The 18,968-nt window shown below is 32.0% G+C and overlaps 1 protein-coding gene across 2 annotated transcripts in view; it reads left to right on the forward strand.

The window, feature by feature from the left end:
* LOC124369589 overlaps positions 1 to 10,156 on the forward strand; it is an 80,661-nt gene extending 70,505 nt beyond the window's left edge. For both annotated transcript variants that reach the window (XM_046827632.1, XM_046827633.1), the window contains 2 exons: positions 7,686 to 7,840; positions 9,736 to 10,156. In XM_046827632.1, the coding sequence (XP_046683588.1) occupies positions 7,686 to 7,840; positions 9,736 to 10,058 (478 nt within the window). In that variant the 3' untranslated portion in view covers positions 10,059 to 10,156. The remainder of the gene's footprint in view (positions 1 to 7,685; positions 7,841 to 9,735) is intronic.
* Positions 10,157 to 18,968: the final 8,812 nt, after the last annotated feature.

Raw genomic sequence — 18,968 nt, forward strand, 5'->3', positions numbered from 1 at the left:
TTGGTCAGATGGTTTTATGTAGTAGTCTTGTGAGTTGGTCAGTTTTTTGGTTTGGCTGGCTCCCCCACTCTTCTGTAAAATATGGTCAGTTGTCGGAGGATGACTCTGAGTCATAGGAGAATCATTCAGATGAAGTAATGAAGTTTGGCAAGCTTCTTCACTTACCATGGCCGGCTTGTTAGCAGAGTCTACTGTCGCTTTGGAATCTTTCAATTTTTGAACTTGCAGTGAAACACTGAAAAAGTTCTGAGGTGATTGTGTAGGATTTTTATTTAGTTTTGGGGATGATTTGGCACTAGACTTTAAGGATTTGTGTAGCTTCATTTGGGTATGGGCTACCTTATAATCTAGTCTTGTTTTGTCTTGCCTCTTCTTGACGTCAGGTTCAAGAACTGTTGTAGATGGGCTGTTCATTTTTTTTCTCAGTTCTATTATTGATTGTTCCATCAGGTCCTGCTTTGTTCTGATGCAAGCAATATCTAATAGAAGCGTAGAGTCAAAGTGTATGTTTTTGCTAAGCATAGGGTATGTGCTAGTTGTTTGTGTTTCCATACTATTGAAAGATTTTAAGTCATGGGTGTGGGAGGCCTCTGCTACCCTTTTTAATTTTAAAATGTTTTTTTCCTGTTCATTTATTTTATTAGAGTAATTATTAAGTATTTCGGTTTGCTTTAGGTCATATTCCTCAAAAATAGTTTGCTGTTCAATTTTATCTTTTTTACATTTTTCGAGTTGCTGTTCTAGGTCTTCTAGTTTGTTGAGGAGAGTTTCAATTTTCTGAACATGTTTGGATTCCAATTCTGTGAGTTCCTCGATTTTTGCCTCCAAGCCTAGTGTTTTAATTTCAAGTACAGATATCTGGCTATTACAATTTTGGACGTTGTTCTTTAGTTCTATATTCTCCTGCAACAAAATAGTTCCAGCTTCAGCGGCCAATGTTAAAGACGTTTCCAAGTCTTGATCTCCTAGCATCCCGTGGTCCATAACTTTTGTCTTTACTTCTTCTAATTTTGAGTCGATTTGGAATGAGTTTGAGTTTTCTAAATTTTTATTTTGGTCAGAACATTTACCAAAAGTAGTGGGAAAAATGCTTGGATTTTTAGTTGGGCTTGGATCACTGTTTATTTTGTCTAGCTTTGGAGATTAGCTTCCCTTGCATTTGAGGCACTGCCATTCTGCAATTTCATGAGCAGTCCATTTTTTCAGGGTTTTCTCCAAAATATTTTGGCATCCAGCATGGTACCATCTTTTACATGAGCCTGTGCATTGTACTCCTGAAAACCTTACTCCTATGTCACAATTGCCACATGGATATTTTGAAGGCATGCTGAGTTCTAATAACTAGGGGAGTAAGGATTGTCAATAGATATGTTAGTCAATGAAAATTTCGTTCATTGGAAATAACAGTGATCATGCCAAAGTTGGACAACAGGAGTTTGTCTGATTCCTATTGTCAACGTGTTAAAATGGAAAATACAGTTTTTTTAGCTGGGTTTGTCTGATTCCTACTGTCAATTTGTTAAAGTGCAAGATACAGTTTTTTTCAGCCAGGTTTGCCTGATTCCTGTTGTTAAATTTTATTTTTGGTAACAGTTTTTTTTAAAGCTAGGTTTGGCTGATTCCTATTGTCATAAAATAAGTCCTATTAAAGTTAAATCCGGCCAATTCAATACAAAAGAGTTCTTAAAACTAAACGAGAATGTCTATGTAATGAATATCTCAGAACTTAACGTATGATTTAATTTGGTTTAGGTAGTGTTTTTTAAAAGTTTTTGACAGTTCACTCTCAAATCAGACTTCTTTTTTTGTTGTTTTACAAGCATTAACAATGCCATTATTGCAGTGCAATGCCAAGTCCAGATATTCTTAGAACTAATCATTACAGATAAAGTATATTATAAATCACTAAACACAATTAATTAATCAAGAAAATGTTTTGGTTTACCGAGAATACTTATTACTGTGATTGTTTGTATTTTTATCAACACATACGCATTGAATAATTAATTGTAGATGCTCTATTAAAAATTGTTCATAAGGACATTAAAATAATACATAAACATTATCTTGACTCTTGGGATTATTAGAATTGTTAAGAATTTTATTTACTTATGTTCAAATACTAACGTATATAATGTATGACATTTTAATGAACTTGTTGATTGCATTTTTAAGTGCAGTAAAAGTATATCTCTGATTTTTATACACAAATGTCTGCCTATATTTATAGATGAATTTAAGCAAAAGGAAGTTGGTAAATTCTAAAAACATTTTTAACTCTTTCAGTCCCACACTTGTGTATATGCAAGTGGCATCTGCTGTGTGTAGGCTGTGGCCCACTCTCGCATATACAGGAGCGTTGTCCATGCATTTGAATGTCACATGGAGAAGTTAATTAGAACACACTACTCGTATCGCTGTGTTCGTTTGTAATGTCAGTTACACTGCACATTCAAGGCATCAAGTCAGGATGACAGTGTGGTCTAAGGCGCTACTCTCGTAGTTAGCTTTATAGTCACAGGTTCATTTCTTGCACAGGAGGCTTGGGATTATTCTGGTCTAGTGTACACTTATATGAAAATCACTGATTTGAGGTAAATCTGGCAATAGAACTCATTTTAAATTATCGGTGGTTGGCTTGGATGGAAGTTGATAAAATCAGAGTATTTGTATATAAGTGTACCAGTCCCAAAACACTTGCATTTGTTGTCTTTAATTTTTAGAAAGAGTAGGTTAAAATAGACGGCACAGTTCTTTTCAAAACAAAAATGGATCCAAAAGCTCTTGATATATATTTTCTCATAATTTAAATTGACAAAACAATACTTTAAGTAAAATAATATATGTATACACAAGCAGATAATATGTTGACAATTTCTGCAGAAAAATCAACTGTAGTATCTATGGTCTAGACACTGCAAGACAGATTGTCTCTGTACGGATGATCACTGGTATAGTGTGCTAGCATAGGCGTATCCCGGGGGAGGGGTGTTTTGGGGGTTGTAAACCCCCCATTGAAAAAAATATTCAAGATATATTTTAACTTGTGTTAAACTGAAATTTTACTCGTAGTCAAACCATTCATGCTGATAGTTCAGTTTTGTTTTCATTTGTTTTGATGTTGTATCTATAACAGCTGACAGACAGTACAACACAAAACTTGCTCTTGGAGTCCATGTGCAGCCCCTACGGGTTTAGAAATATGATCAAAGTTAGCCTCTTTCACACACTTCCCATGCTTCAATCTAGAGATATGACGAGTGATGGTAATGAACACCTATTGATCATTACTTTTAACGGCTAATTTGTAATAATCTTGACATCATTCCTATCTCTATTGTTGTTGGTGGTAGTTGTATATTAGGGACTATTGTTAATAATAAGTGCCAACAGTGTTAGTAGTAATGAAAACATAACATTACAACACTTTTAGTATATCAATTGTACAACTTTAAAATCTTTTATTTCATTCGCTATTACTCTTACACTTCTCTGTAAAATTGTCTAACTCTGGTAGACAATTCTACCAAAAATTTAAGAGGAGGACATGTAAAAAATGTTTATCAAAACTTATTTTTATAGCTAACCTACCTTTAGAAATAAAATTACTTCTGGTATGTCGGAAGTTATACAATGATGGGTTTGATTGATTTTATAACATATTTTAATAGTCAAATGTATACAACCAAAGTAAGGAAATATCGTGGTCTCTTAAATAATATTTTACTTTAAGTTTGTTTTCTTTAAACTATTTTATTTTATACAAGAGAACATTATTTTTTAGTGTATATAATTTATTTTATTATTGAATAAAATATAAATAAACAATAATAATCAAAACTGCTTTGTTCACATGTAAATGTGAAGCTCATATTCAAATAATCTTGAGGACTTTATGCAAACTGTGAATACTGATAACGTCCAGATTTGGCCTTGAATTAATAAACATAAAGCTGTTTTTATTCCAAGAGAAAGAGATTAATTATTGTTTAGGGCTAAAGTAGGGCATTGAAATTTTATAAATGTTTAGATTTTAGTTTCTATTCTTCTAAGTATAACATGGAATTTTAAATACATTGTCATTATTAAAAACAAAACTAATACAATTATAAATTAATAAAGAGGGGAGTATTAAGATCGTAATAAGTTACACTATCTGGCTGAAAACTATCCTCTACAACTCTTTTGTGGTCCGAGACCCCAGACTATCTGTAAGACCATGGGTAAACAAAGAAATCCATTGAAGAAAAACCTATACCATATCTCAGTCTTGACTTAAATATACCATCTTAAAAACCCTAACAGTCCATGGTCAACAGCCTAAAGACCTAAAGACTTATTTACCTCAAAAAATACAGATTGTGCTCATTTTTACTTAATGGAAACCACAGCTTTTTGAAGAAATAAGGACAAGCGGAAATTGTGGAGAGATTATGATGAAACCCAAATTCAGATGAACATATATTATTGGTTTCAAGGAAGAAGTACAGTACAGTAATAAACTAAACTAGCGTACTGTAATACATTACTGCTCATTATATTGTACGTTATGCAGGAATATAAAAGTTTTTAAACATTTTTGAAAAGATTTAAGTAATTGATGTTAGTCTGAAGCTATCTAGATTAAAATTTCTATGTTTTTAGAGTGGAGATAGCTTTAATAATTTTCAAATCTGTAGTGAAGACACCCTGAGTTATAAAGGAGTTGAACAAGAAATCCAGATAGGAGATAGCTCAAATAATATTTTTTGACGAGTACAGAAGATAAGTAAAAATATTAGTTGTAATACTCTTTTTAATAAAAGTAAATGTATCCAGAGATTCAAAGAACTGGATTTTGTGAAAGGAAATTGAATTTAAGACATGGGAAATTTTACAAACTTAGATTGAACAGTAAGAGTGGCCTGTTGGCTGGAAGAAGAGGATTTAAATTTAATGAGTTGTGGTTGAAAAATAATTCTGCAGAACATTCTTGGAAATCGTACATCATATCCCATTGAGTTTCATTTCACCCACCTCACGGTCAGATGATGAAGACAATTTTTGTAGGTTGCCCTCAAATGGTTACAATTGAAAACAAACATCTTGAAGTACTTGACTATTATTTATAATTTAATGATTTTAAAATCTTTGGTTGTTACAAACTGATATAGTTTTACGAATTAAAATGAACCCTCTGTTGAAATGTTTTTCAACACCTGTTTTATTAAAAACACTATTCCAATAGTCTACTTGCAATATTTTCCAAAAGTTTTATTTGGTTTTCTTAATAATACTTTTACTTTTATTGTTTTAGGTTCAGCATACTTGCTACTCAGAAACTGCTAAAGAAAAGGTGTTTGTATTCAGATAAGCGAGATTGGAGAGTTTATAAATTGGTTTGTGGTGTACTTTGTGTATGAAAACCCGAAATTAGATAACTAAAGTAAAAAATATTGTGCTTTGTAAGTTTTTATATGTCTAAGTTTGCCGTGCATCTGAGGCGTCTATATGTGGATGTCAAACATGATTACATTCCATTTGTCATGATTAATTGTGTAGTTTTATATACTATATAAAGTTAATACATTGGTTTAAATGCTAATACCTTTTTATCATGGATGGCATGGTTTGAAATTTAAAAAATGTTTAATGTACAATACATATTATTTAAATATGTAAAAATACACTCCCGTTCTCAAATAAAAAACGTATATTCAGGAAGTCCATTTATAACCTATAAGTTCAAGGTAAAATAATATGATAAATAAATAATAATAATTTGACTTATAGTTCCTAAAATTCAATTTCCAAAGCCTCTGTATGTCCCTTTAAAATAACATTGTTTTCTTATTTTTGTTATTGGGTGGCCTCCAACAATTTTTAATTAAGTTATAACCGTTTTATGAGTCATAAAATAAAAATAATACGGTCTCAGAAGGCTCCCAAATGCCATTTTTAATATTATAGCATTTAAACATATTTCAAGAGAGTGGCCTTGGGCCACAGCTTGACTGGGAGGTATGGGAAATTCAAAGATTTTCTGGTAGTGGTAACTCCCCCCCATTTGGTCATTATAGATACGTCTATGTGTACTAGTATGGGGCAACATGCCTGTCAAAGACAAGGATCATTACCTACCTACCTGTCTTTCCAATTATGAGGCCTATTCCAGATATATTTATTAATTTGGTAAAGTCTGTGTGGCTGAATACAATTTTATTTGCATACCCAATTTACGACATAAAAACACTTGTTTCTGAGCATGGATTGTTACACTATCTTGGGCTATTACCTAGATTACACTCAGTACAGGTTAAAACATAAAAAAGTTTTCCATTTTGTTTGTTAGACAAAAATAACACAAACAAATTCTTGTGGACATGTTACGTGTTGCACATGAGATTAATATCAATTTTTTCCCCATTATTAAAGTAAATTTTCCTTGGACAAATTGGGTTTAGATTTAATTTGTTAGTGGTCCAATGAGTTCCTAGCATTTACTTCTTTCATTGAAGCTGGGGAAAACTTGACCTCTTTCTTTTTTCTCTCATTTTACGTCTTCTGAAGTAAAAGTTGAATTTTGCCCAAAACATAGTGATTTCATATACTTCAACTATGGTTCTCCACAAAGGTTTGTTCTTGCTTCAATTCTTAATATTTATACTGCTGATAATTGTGCAACACTGTGTTCATGTACATGATGACATTGCTACATAGGTATAACAAAATCCACTCTTACATCTGAACTTGTGCTTAGAAAACAGTTTACAGCCTAATCTTAATTGCTCAAAAACAGGACATATTCATTCCTATTTACATATTCATAATGTGACAGCTAATTAAAAACTTAATGTGAGGTATGACAGTGTTCCTCTTAAACACAGTGAGGGCAAAGTTCTTAGAAGGCACTTTAAACCGATCTCTCACAAATCCATCTCCAAAACATAGGGTTAATGTAATAGTAGCTGCATTTAGTTACTTCAACTTGGAGAATGAAGTACAAAAAGTCGTACATATATCGATAGTCTCTCCTATTTAGAAATAACATATTTTTCTGGCTGTGCACGTGATGATTGGATTTGCAACTCTAAAATTAGGATGATACATAATCTAATTACTATTCCTTTCCAATTACTTCCAACTCCGTTCAACATTGACACTCTTGATATAAAGTATAAATAACATTGATGAAAATTAGCATTAAAATAAAATAATAGCTTATTTTGAATTATTTATTATTAAAAGCAAGTTGTTGAATCTCAACTCCTACTTTTTTATTTTACAAGACCTTCTCTAGAACTTAACTGACTGAAGTCCAGTAAACCGCAATCAATACGAACTTCATAGTTACGTTGCTTGATTATTGTCCAAGATCACTTGGGCAGATTAATGACTTGATAGATCATCTATCCAACTCAGAAATATAAGTATGATATATAGAGTCTAATATAATTAGAAAAATACATTTTTGAATTTAAAACTATTTTTATTTCTAAGCCACTCTAAAACACAAAGATGGTGTGAAATTTATAAAAATGTCTAAACTATACTGATTGGTTGGTTTAAATGAATTTTCATTGCATTTTACTTAGTAAGCAACATGTTTGTCAGTTACCACTAAAATGGATTACCTTACTTAAAACAGCAGTGTATGTTGCAAGGCAGTCATCATTTATAATATTATTGGAGATCTCGTTTCATAGATATGAAGCTGACTTTAATCCTGAGACAGGGAGTTGTTCCATCAGTTTCCGACCAATGTTGGTTGATGTTGGACACTGGAAATGTGTCTTCTCAGTCAACAACAAAAACCTCATACTTGGTGAAGCTTCCTTCACTGTGCTCAGCTCCCCACAAAGTAAGTTATTTTAGCTCATACATAGCTAGGCTTTAAATCATAGTATAATCTTTAAAATTATTATGTATTTATATTTACATGTTGTCATATAACATCTGGTAATAGTGAATAAATTATGGTAGATGAAACGCTAAACTTTAAAATTAATTATTGATTAGATATTGGTCTCAAGCAGTTATTGTTATTTGGTCTTTATTTCTAAGTGGATAAAAGAGATAAAGCCAAATTTGAGAGAGCCATTGATTTTGGTTGGTTACATAGGTGTTTACTGTTTATGGGATCTGTCCTGTGAAACCTTAATTATTTTACATTTTTTTAATTCAATATTTTATTAATAATTCTTTAACTAAGGATGTCTATTTCTTTTATCTACACAAAAGATCATCTAGGCATACATACAAGGAAGAGTCGTCATTCCCAGAATTATTTTCTATATCTAAGTAGAGTTCACTAAAATAGAAATTTCACAACGAAAAGAGAGTGTATACGACATTCCTCATAGAGATTTTAACATGCATCATACTCGTATTAGTTTGTGCATGGTTCCATAAATGTTTTCACCTGAACAAATGCAAAAGAATGTGGACATGTTCAGGGGCTTTATTACTTGTGTAATGTGTTATAGAACCAGTGTATTTATACTTATAACTGTGGTAATATTGGGGGTAATGTGGAGGTATTGGGGTACTGATTCAGTAAAGTACTTGAGTGTTTTTATTGATTGCCACTTAAAATGGAACTCCCATGTTAACCACCATTAATTAATAAGTTGAGACGGGTAAAATCCTTGTATTATATGAGAAATCTTTTGATTAGAGACAATTTGAAACAATTGTATTTAACCTGGTTTATAAGTGCGCTAAATTATTTAGCTATCCAATATGGAGGTACGAACCTTACCATTTTACAACCATTAATATTGTATAAAAATGCTGTGGGCAAAATTTATAGGATTAAAAATTAGATAGAGTAAGCCATGTTTGTATTGGACACAATTTGTTAACATTTAATCAGCTTCATCTCTACAGCATATTGATTGAATGTATACAAGTACAGAGATAATTTTTGAATAAGAGTCAACTAAGGTTACAAGATCATTTCAATGATATCATTGGTGGTTCCAAGATCTGTCAAAGATAGTAGACACCAGTTGTATTATCTGGGACCAAAATATTTTAATGGGTTATCAGCTTACCTCAGTAAAGCGATATTACTAGAAAAATAACCAACATCCAAAATGAAGGTGATCTAATATGTATCAGGTTTTATACATTAAATAGTAGTCTAAAATATATTTATCTATTTTTATGATATCCATTATTTACCAGTTATTTATGGTGTTATTTTTGCTCATTAAATATGAAACGTTAAGTGTGGTTTCACTGAATTTGGAAAATACGTGGCCCCAATTAACTAATTTTAGAGCTATGTGGAGCTTTAAGGAAGGCTTGATAAGATACTAAGCCATTACACCGTGCCGGGACATTGAGGGAGCGAAGCAGCCAAGAGAGTGAGACTTGTCCTCATCATGTAGAAAATAAATAACAAATTAATTAATTACTAAATTAATGATTAGGCATTACTAAAAAGTTCCTAATCATCGGAACTACTGAAAAGATGCTGTATGTTACCTTCTCTTCGTTTTAATGTCAACAATGGTTATATCCAATGTATCCCTATTTCCCTTGAACCTGCAATTTTTTTTTGTTACTTCAACTATTCCTATAGCTTTTTCTCCATTAATTGCCTTCAAGATTTCTTGTATCTCCTCAAATTTCTCTCCTCCCATTCCTAAACTTCCTTTTGTTTTCATTTCTGTTTTCATCATCACTTTTCTTGTGAAAATTTTAAACTTTGTAAATACAAAGAACAATACTGTTATTTTTCTTAACCAGATGTACGTCTCAGCTGGATTGTTGGGATCCTAGCGACTGTGACATTAATGCTGACAGTACTACTGTTTGTGGTGATCACTTGCCGATTCTATCAGTGCAGTCGCAATAACAAGACCATGGTCCAGCTCAACAAACCTATGGCAGAGCATGGAAAACGCTACTCAGAGGATCCAACCAAGGGTATCAACTTCAGTTTCACTGAGACCCCTGAACTTCTGGTTGATTTCTCTGCCCCCTCCCCGACACCAGCTGACAGTCATCATTATGAGCATGTGGGCAGCTATCTGTCTCCAAGACCAAGTTTCTATCAAAATGTTGACTAGTAGTGTATTTGTGGCAATGAGATTATTTGTTTTCTAATTATTTTTTGTGAAAAGTATTATTTTGCATTTAAAATATAGTTTACTGTTTTTAACAGAAAGTTATTTTAATTCTGGTTTGAACCTTAAACCATAGAAATAAATCATGTAAAATAAACGTTGCAATGATCCAAAATAAAATATAATCAAGATTTAACTCGATTAAAATGAAAGATATGGTAAAAAAAACTACTTATTCTAGAATAAAATTATGAATAACATGAGTGTTAATAGTTAACACCCACACAAAAAATTCGCTTTAAATTGTTAATTTACTTTTTTGTGATTGTCTCATCAGTTTTAGAAATTCCATGTGCTGCAATTCAATGTTTTTGACTGATGACTGAAAAATCAAATTGGAAAAAAAATAGTAACGCTTTGGAGTCTTTTACATAAAGTTATATTATTACTAGCTTGTCTACACATTGAATTTTTGAGTGTTTTGTATTTAATTAGTAGTTAGTACTTGGAAAATCAATATTAATTTAGTGGTTCCCATGTAAATTAAACAGCTGAACATTAATAAAATTATTCATGAAATAAAACTATTGTTTGTGGGTCTGTAAAAACATGTTTCCTTGCAAAAACCAGTATTAATTTATTAATTGATCACTAGTTTATACAAATAAAATTATTTGAAAACTTTTTATAATATTTCTACTAGTGTTGAAGATAATATTTTCTTCATAAGCCATTACAATTTTGATAGAAACTAGTTGGATTTTTGGCTTAAAGTATTTGAAAACATATGATCCTAAAAGGGTTAAGCAGACTTCAGTTAGTTTTAGCAGTTATTATATTTGTTTATTATTTAAATTTAATTTTAATGAAGTAATATTAGTACAATTCAATACAATAGGGTGGATTGGGCAAGGAAACACTCCTGTTCCTGTGACCTTGAGGATCTATTGTGGTTTAACCTTGATAGTGCAAGTAAATAAAAATTTTATGTTGAAAACAATTTCAGGAAAGCTGAATTTTTCTCAGGTCATAGAACCTTATGAAACATATATTTTCTCAAAAGTCCCTACTTAAAGTCCTTGTGCTTAATCTCCTACCCCTCCCCCTCAAATATTGAAAGTGTAGGAGTATATTTCATCGAAATACAGGAGCAACAATAGGAATAATCTCCTATGATCAAACATTAGCCAAAAGACAACTGAGAAAAGTGAAGTGTAGTGAAGACTCACATAGTGAATTTATGAAGAGACTGCAAGATGAAATTTTTAAACAAGATGTAAAACCAGCAGACCCTCACCAGAGTCAGCATTCTGCCTTTGATTCTCAGATCTCCAGCTATTCTCCTGGTTGGTGGTGCACAAGAGGCTGAGAAAAGTGCTCTGGAGCTCTCTTCCGGAACTACCCATTTGGCTGAAATGGACACCTCAATTTCAACCTTGGAGTCAACTCTGTCAATAGAAACTAATATCACTAATGTTTTACAGAGTAATTTTTAGTGCTAACCGAATCAGTTAACAAAAGAAGTGTAAAATTTAAGAATTTTATACACCTTTAAAACAACAAAAATTCCAAATAACTATTTTATACTTAAATATACAAGGACTGAAAAACAAAATAGAAATCTTAGACAGTTTTATTCGTGATAGAGAACAAAATAATTATAAAATGTCAATTATTTGCTTATTTGTACATTGGCTTAATGATAGTACTGTATGTCTAATTTGCCAAGTCCCAAGAATTTTTATTGTGCAGCTGACTTGCAGGAAGGGCAACGGACTTGGTATTAGAGGTGGCACCTCTGTTCTCATTACCAAATGTTTGGCTCAAAAAGAATTAATTGATGTATCCAGATTCTGTTCTGAACTAAACTTTGAAGCATCGGCAGATGTTATAGATGATCTTAACATTAAAGCAGTTATGACAGATCAAATTACGATATTCAAATATTTGCGGGGTGAAGTGGCAAACGGTGAAGTGAAAAAACAAGTGTTGTTGGAGTTGTGCTTTATTTAATTAATAGTAGAAAAATAAATTAACTTTACATGGAAACAAATTCAAATGATCAAACACAAGTAAAATTTATTTTTATTAAAAGTACTAAATATTATAATGAGGCAAACAAACTAATTTGGGGGGTTGAGACAAATTGAGTTTTGAAGGGGCAATGACCTCAGAAAGCAAATGTTTTAAATAAAAATAGATAAATAAGTAATTAGGGTAAATAGAAAAGACTCAAATTGATAAATTATAGTGGACGTAGTGAAGTTCCGTATTTATTAACAACGAATTAGATTAAAGCATGAAGACGCTTATTTGAACGAGAGTGGAGAGGGGCATTGTCCTAGACACTACGCCGCAATCTGGTATTCTTTCTTCTGGTGAAAAATGTCAAGTGAAGCAGACATAGGAGAGATGCTCCTGACAGTGATATGGACATATTGTTCGTGTAAAGTACAAATTTACTACAGGGCGATGGGATTTAGGGTTTATTAAATAAATTTACATAAAGAACAAAGCAAAATCAGTGAAATTAAGTTATAAATGGTGTGTAAATAAATCTAAATAACAAAGTGAGTTTATTTTTCTTAATATCTATCCCACCTGCTGAGAAAATTGGTAAGTGTTAATATAAATTATAGCCAGGAAACATTAATAGACCCGCAAAATTTAAAACCTTTTAATAAATTAGTCAATTTGGACAAGTCTGAGATGAATTGTAAAATTTAAGTGTAAAGACAAAGAAGTACATTAAAATGTATTAATTTAAATTTGTATTAAATCAGTGATAATCCAGAAACTACTGGGAACATTTGTAAACATACAATTAATCAATCACCTTTATCTTCAAAATTCAACACAGTGAGTTTTTATCTACACAAGGATTTAGCCTATTTGGACCCTACGATTATTTAAAGTGAACCACAACATTTATTCCCACCTACATTGAATGATAATAATTCAGATTACAAACCATGACACAATCCTAATACATTTGACCTACGGTGCGACTTCAACCCACGGTATAGTAACCGGCCCATGACACATCCTGTAACCAACGTGAGGCACTACACTTTAACTGAACCGGAGCATATGCCACAAACAATTCAAAATCTGATCAGCATCACATGGGGTAACTACACATTATAAAACCCGAAACAGTTCAGTTTCAGTATATCACTCTCCAGCGGGTGACCCAAAGATTTTCTTGGAAACCCTAGAGGTGTTCTTAACTTTTATTTCTAATTGCATTGGCTATTCAATATTAATAGGAAGTGACATGAATGCCAGCTTTGACGTAACACTGTGCAAAAAATATAACAAGGGATTTCTTAAACATGTTAAGTCAATATAATTTCTTTGCATCAATGACAAGCCAACCTGGGGAACCCATTGTCTTGATATTTTTTTAACTGCCCAGATCAGGTTATTTCATGCAATATCTTTGATTTTCTTTTCTCTGACTATAATGGGCTTATCTTAAATAACCAAAAGAATACTTTGTCTAACACATCTGAAACCTTGCTAAAGCGAAAGAACAAATGACACCTTTTATTATAATTTTTCCACAGTCCTCGATGGATGATTTGACAATTTGTTATCACAAGATTGTAATACCTTACTTAACAATTAAAGAATGCACAATTCTTTCAAACATTTTTCTCCATTTTTGTTAACAAATTAATATTTTTCTCCACAGAGAAAACCAATGTTCCACAGTTAAGAGAAATATCACAGATCAAAATAGAAATTATTGGTGTAGTGGGGGACTACCCCAAATGAAAGAAAGGCTCTTGTTTTTGGACAAACTGGTAAAACATTCTACTTGTGATAGGCCTCATGCTGACATGTGATTCTCAAGAAATGTTATAAAAAGTCCATAGAAGATGCAAAGCGAACTCATAATGTCGCAAAAATAGAAAATACCAGTAACAGATATAAAGCCACCCATGATTTGATAAAAGAAAATACAAACAATGTATCATCTCAATAAAATAGATATTTATCACTCAACTTTAACAATTTCTTTATTAATTTGGTTAAACAAATAAAGGTTAGCATCAAAAAGCCTCATGTTAATAGTATAAGCTTAATAAGAAATTACCATACTGAAAGAAAAACATTTATCTTTGTAGAAGTCTCAACAGATGAGGTCATTAAAGCTGTCAAAAGACTTAAAAGCTTAGAAAACAGACATTTTTAACTTATCTAATAGTTAAACGAATTTACCATACTGTTTTGAATCCATTAACTACATGTATTAATAAATGTATGAGAGAAGGTATTTTCCCTGATGAATTGAAGTTGTCACGAATCTGGGTGATTTTAAGAAAGGATCTAGAAATCTTCCTATCGCCCAGTATCAATTATATCTAAAATAATATAAATTGTAGTACGTGATCAACTTTTTGCACATCTGGAAAATAACAACTGTAAATTTATCACAATTTGGTTTTAGAACAGGTAAATACAACATTGATGGAATTGATTCACTAACTAAGGAGGGCCTAAACACTTTTGAGAGTAAAGCCTTTGCTCAGGCAACAATTCTTTACCTGAGAAAAGGGCCTTTAACTGTGTTAAGTGTTATTCGTTTTCAAGCAGAAGGAATAGTGCAGCATAAGTTCATCAGAGAATGTGCTGTGTTTACAGAGAAAACATCATAAGTGATGGTGTTGTGCATGATTCACATCAAAAGTTTAAAGATGGCCATTAGTCAAATTTAAAGAATGTCAAAGCTGAAGCCATTCAGCGATTTTTGTGGGTGTCAATAAACATCTTTGGTACCCAGTAAACACAAATCTTTTGGTAGCCTAAACGTTCTGTAACAATAAAGTAAAGAGAAGATCTTTACATCCCAAAAACAAAGCACTTATTGTGAATCTATGGTTTTTCTCTAAGTATTTGTCAATTTGTTCAACAAAGCCACCTTTAGCGACAGTCTTGCTTCCTTAACCTCCTTCATAGTGCAGGTCAGTTCGGCCATATTTAAACTTTTCTAGGTAGTAGACTGTTATTGTACAGTAGTTTAACACATTGACTGTGGCAGATGCCCAAGTGCACTTGCTGTCTTATTAATCACTTAACCGTTTGCCACCCGATAGTCAACACTGGGGCCCATTATCATTTCTCAGTCAATTGTTGTAGTTTGCTAATAAAAACTTCTCAGGTCAAATGGTTACCACTGGTACCCTCAACTACTGCGCAGTTAGCTATATAAGTGTACTAATAAAAATATCCTCTTCAATCTGATGGGCATCTTAGGTACCCACTTGTTTTCCCCTATAGGTCTTATGGTATCAGTTCAAACGATAGCAAGTATCTACATCATTGAGGGTAATGGGAATGTTAAATATTTTGAGCTTAACTTAACGTTCAATACTATGAAAGTCAAGATTTAACATATTTTATTTCTTATATTAAAAATACACGTTTAATCCAATTTACTTATTCTCTTATTCTCTTATTGACCACAGGTGGCCAAATGCATTTGATTTTTTGTAATTGACATTTAAATATACTATTATGTATGTATAGTGCTGAAACTTGGTATGTAAGATCTACATTAAAGGAAGATTAATTATCTTAGGTTATTACTGCATGATCGACATTTTGTGCGTAAATATGTAAACAGATAACCCATCACAGTTGTGTTGATTTGATTTAGTCGGGTGTATTAATTTTTTTTTAACAAGTTATGATGATAAATCAAGTAATGATAAATTTAGTTTTCTATTTAGTTTGTTATTGTTTTATTTACTGAGAGTGCATTTTAAATGTACTTTATTAGTACTTTTAATGAGTGGGAGATTTAATTACTTTGATAAATCAGATGATATAAGAGACCTATTGTAAGAGTATGATGGTGCTAGTGTTTCAAATAATGATAGCAATGTTTGAATGAAATGAGGAGAATTTTGACCCAAATGAACAATGATTTTTTTTTAATTTCGAGCTACAAATTAATTAGTTGTTATCAGGTTGAGACGAGTGCCTCTGGCCATCAGCGTGGGCTGCAGCAGCTGCTCTGCGCTAATGTTAATGAAAGAAAAACATCCTTCGAGATAGTACCTATCAGTAAAATATCAAATTCTAGAGGGGCTAATCAGAAATATAAATAGAAAAATAATGCAAACAAATTTATCTAAAGTGTAAAGTATGTAATAAATTATGTAAAAACACAAAATTATTAATAACTCGACAGCAATAGAGAACACACTTATCATTAGTGTGTTGGTGGGTACAGCTGAGCGGCAGCAACAAAAAAGTGGTGGAGCCTGGTATGTGGGTGGGGGTATTTAGTTTTAAAAAGGAATTCTGCCAGGTACCTGACAAAATGGTCACAATACACTCATTGTTAAAAATTCCATGTTCTAAAAAGCTGGGTTTAAGCTGCGATCGCATTTTGATAAACAAGCCAAAAAATTGTGACACTGCTCTCGCAAAATCATGACAAAAGCCAGAAAGAACTAACCGCGAAAATAAGTATATCACATTTTGAAAATCAGTTTACAGCGTTAAAAATATTGTTTTCCAATGATACTATAAGATCATATATTTTGTCATCACATTTAATTTCATGTATATAAAATATTACACACCGTCCGGCGACGCCGGTTGATAAACTGTCTGGTTGGAAGACACTTGTCTACTCTCTGATAAAAAAGTACAGATACCCGAGTTTGAAAACTAACCACAAACTAACTAATAAAAGCTAAGATTATGGGAGTTACATTTAAGTTAAGCTTGTTTATTTCTGTGTCTAGACGTATAAAGCAAAGTATTTACAACCAAGTTTTGTGTCTGTAAGGATGAAAAAAATCTACCGGTTTTAGCGCTTAGTACTAAACTCCAATTATGAAAGTTAAACTGTTCATTGTTAAACCTGCCATTGGGAGCCCAGAGCTCATGGGAAATGGACTAATACATTAAAACAATATTTAATTTATTACTTCTTGCACTTAAGGGCGCGAGTGGACTGCGCACAATCGTCGCAACATCGCCCTCATAGGTCTGATGGTTTGTGCGTTCCAACAAGCATGTGCTAGCCGTGGCAAATTAACAAAATCTGTTTAACTAATAGTCATGTTAAAAACTATAGTTTTAAATTGTGTTTACAAATCTAAATTGCCTTTAAAACAAAAATAATGACTTAAGCTCAATAACGTGACCAATGCAGAGTTTTTTTAACCGAACCCGGTTGAGAATGAAAGTTGAAATGGTTTACAACTGGTTCGACAACTTTTACCATATAATTCAAAAGTTCTACAACTACATACTCCAAGTTAGTACTCTTGTAAATACCTTGTATAAAACTTTGTTCTTAATAGGATTACAAGTTTTTCTGGTTATCAATGTACAAAATTGTAATTTGATTGAAAAGCACCCAAGGAGGTACCATTTTTTGTATATTTCCAACATAAAAACTTAAATTTAATATTTAAAAAAATTTGATTTATGTCTAGATGCAAAAATAAACAAGCTAAATTTTAAATTAACTCTTGTAATTTTCGCTGAACTAGTTCAAACTAGATTATCAATACTTTTTGATGCGAGAGTAGAATCCAAAGAACGACCATGCGACATTGTTGGTATGACAGCGGTGCTGATGTGCCGTGGCTGACACATATACGAACAAAAGTGAATGTTGTACACTTCTTAATGTCTTGTCTTGGCGTTTGTAACTGGAGATTTTTTCATGCCATGTTATAGTCTGTTTTATTTTGAAATTACAGACATTCGTAAAAGATTAAGTATGACCAATTCAAGCAATTTGTTAATGATCTCTATTGAAGGTACTAATAAAAAGCAATACATGTCAATAAGGTTTAAAAATTGGTGTTTACAAGAAAAAGAAGGCTACAAATTGAACAATGTTAGTAAGGGCCTAATTAATTTTTTTAAAGATAAATTGATGTTAAGCATGACCTTTTTTAATAAAAAACAACCATACTATTTAATTTAATTTAGAATTTGAAATTAAGAGAAGACTTCTTTTTTGTAAATTTTTACAAATAAATTTAAAATTTTATTTTCTAACAATGCTGCTTTTAATAAAACCCCTTAAAAAATCTTTAAATTAATGAGGTTATATATATATATATATATATATATATATATATATATATATATATATATATATATATAATGTGTGTGTGTGTTTTAATGTAAATATTGGTTCTGGAGGCTAAAGTATCATAGAACTTCAGACTGTTTTTCGAAGTATTATTGTAATCTCCCGCGGAATACTATTGCTATTAATAAGTTTGCTACAAGACAAATATTTTTGCTAAAATGTCTGAAGAGCTTATATAGCATTTTTGGTAAGAAAATTTTCATCTCAGCTTAAACCCAAAAAGGCAATAATCTCGTTTCGGTTAAAAAGCAGACTTCGAACATGGACGATAAAACACTGACACACACAATTCACTGTGATTAAGTCTTTGAGCTAGTGGATGGATGATTCATGATTAAGACATGCACTCACTCAATCCGAACTACAGTACATAACAACTAGTGAAGCACTGGACCACAGCCTCGGAGCGCTCAGATAACAGATACGCTATCAGTCCCAGCCGCAGATAACATTGGAGTACACAGATATCGAGACACACAGCATACTAACAGAACATCAACATATTAAAAAACTTAACTATTTATGAATATACCCCCTAAAATCATGTTATTTGTAATTTGCACCCCCTAAAACAATACACCTTTTTGTTCAGGAAGATGAACAAAATACATTAATAATGTGAAAATCGTGATTTGCCAAGTTGGCCTTCAGCCTCATAGACACCAATCACCTGGTTCTTTTATGTACATAACCCTAAGTTTAAATATGGTTCAAAATCAAGCAACAAGGAATAGTTTAGGTGCAGCATCAAATCTACACTAACTACACCAATCAGTGTT

This window comes from Homalodisca vitripennis, chromosome X (assembly GCF_021130785.1).
Source record: "Homalodisca vitripennis isolate AUS2020 chromosome X, UT_GWSS_2.1, whole genome shotgun sequence".
Taxonomy (NCBI): Eukaryota; Metazoa; Arthropoda; class Insecta; order Hemiptera; family Cicadellidae; genus Homalodisca; species Homalodisca vitripennis.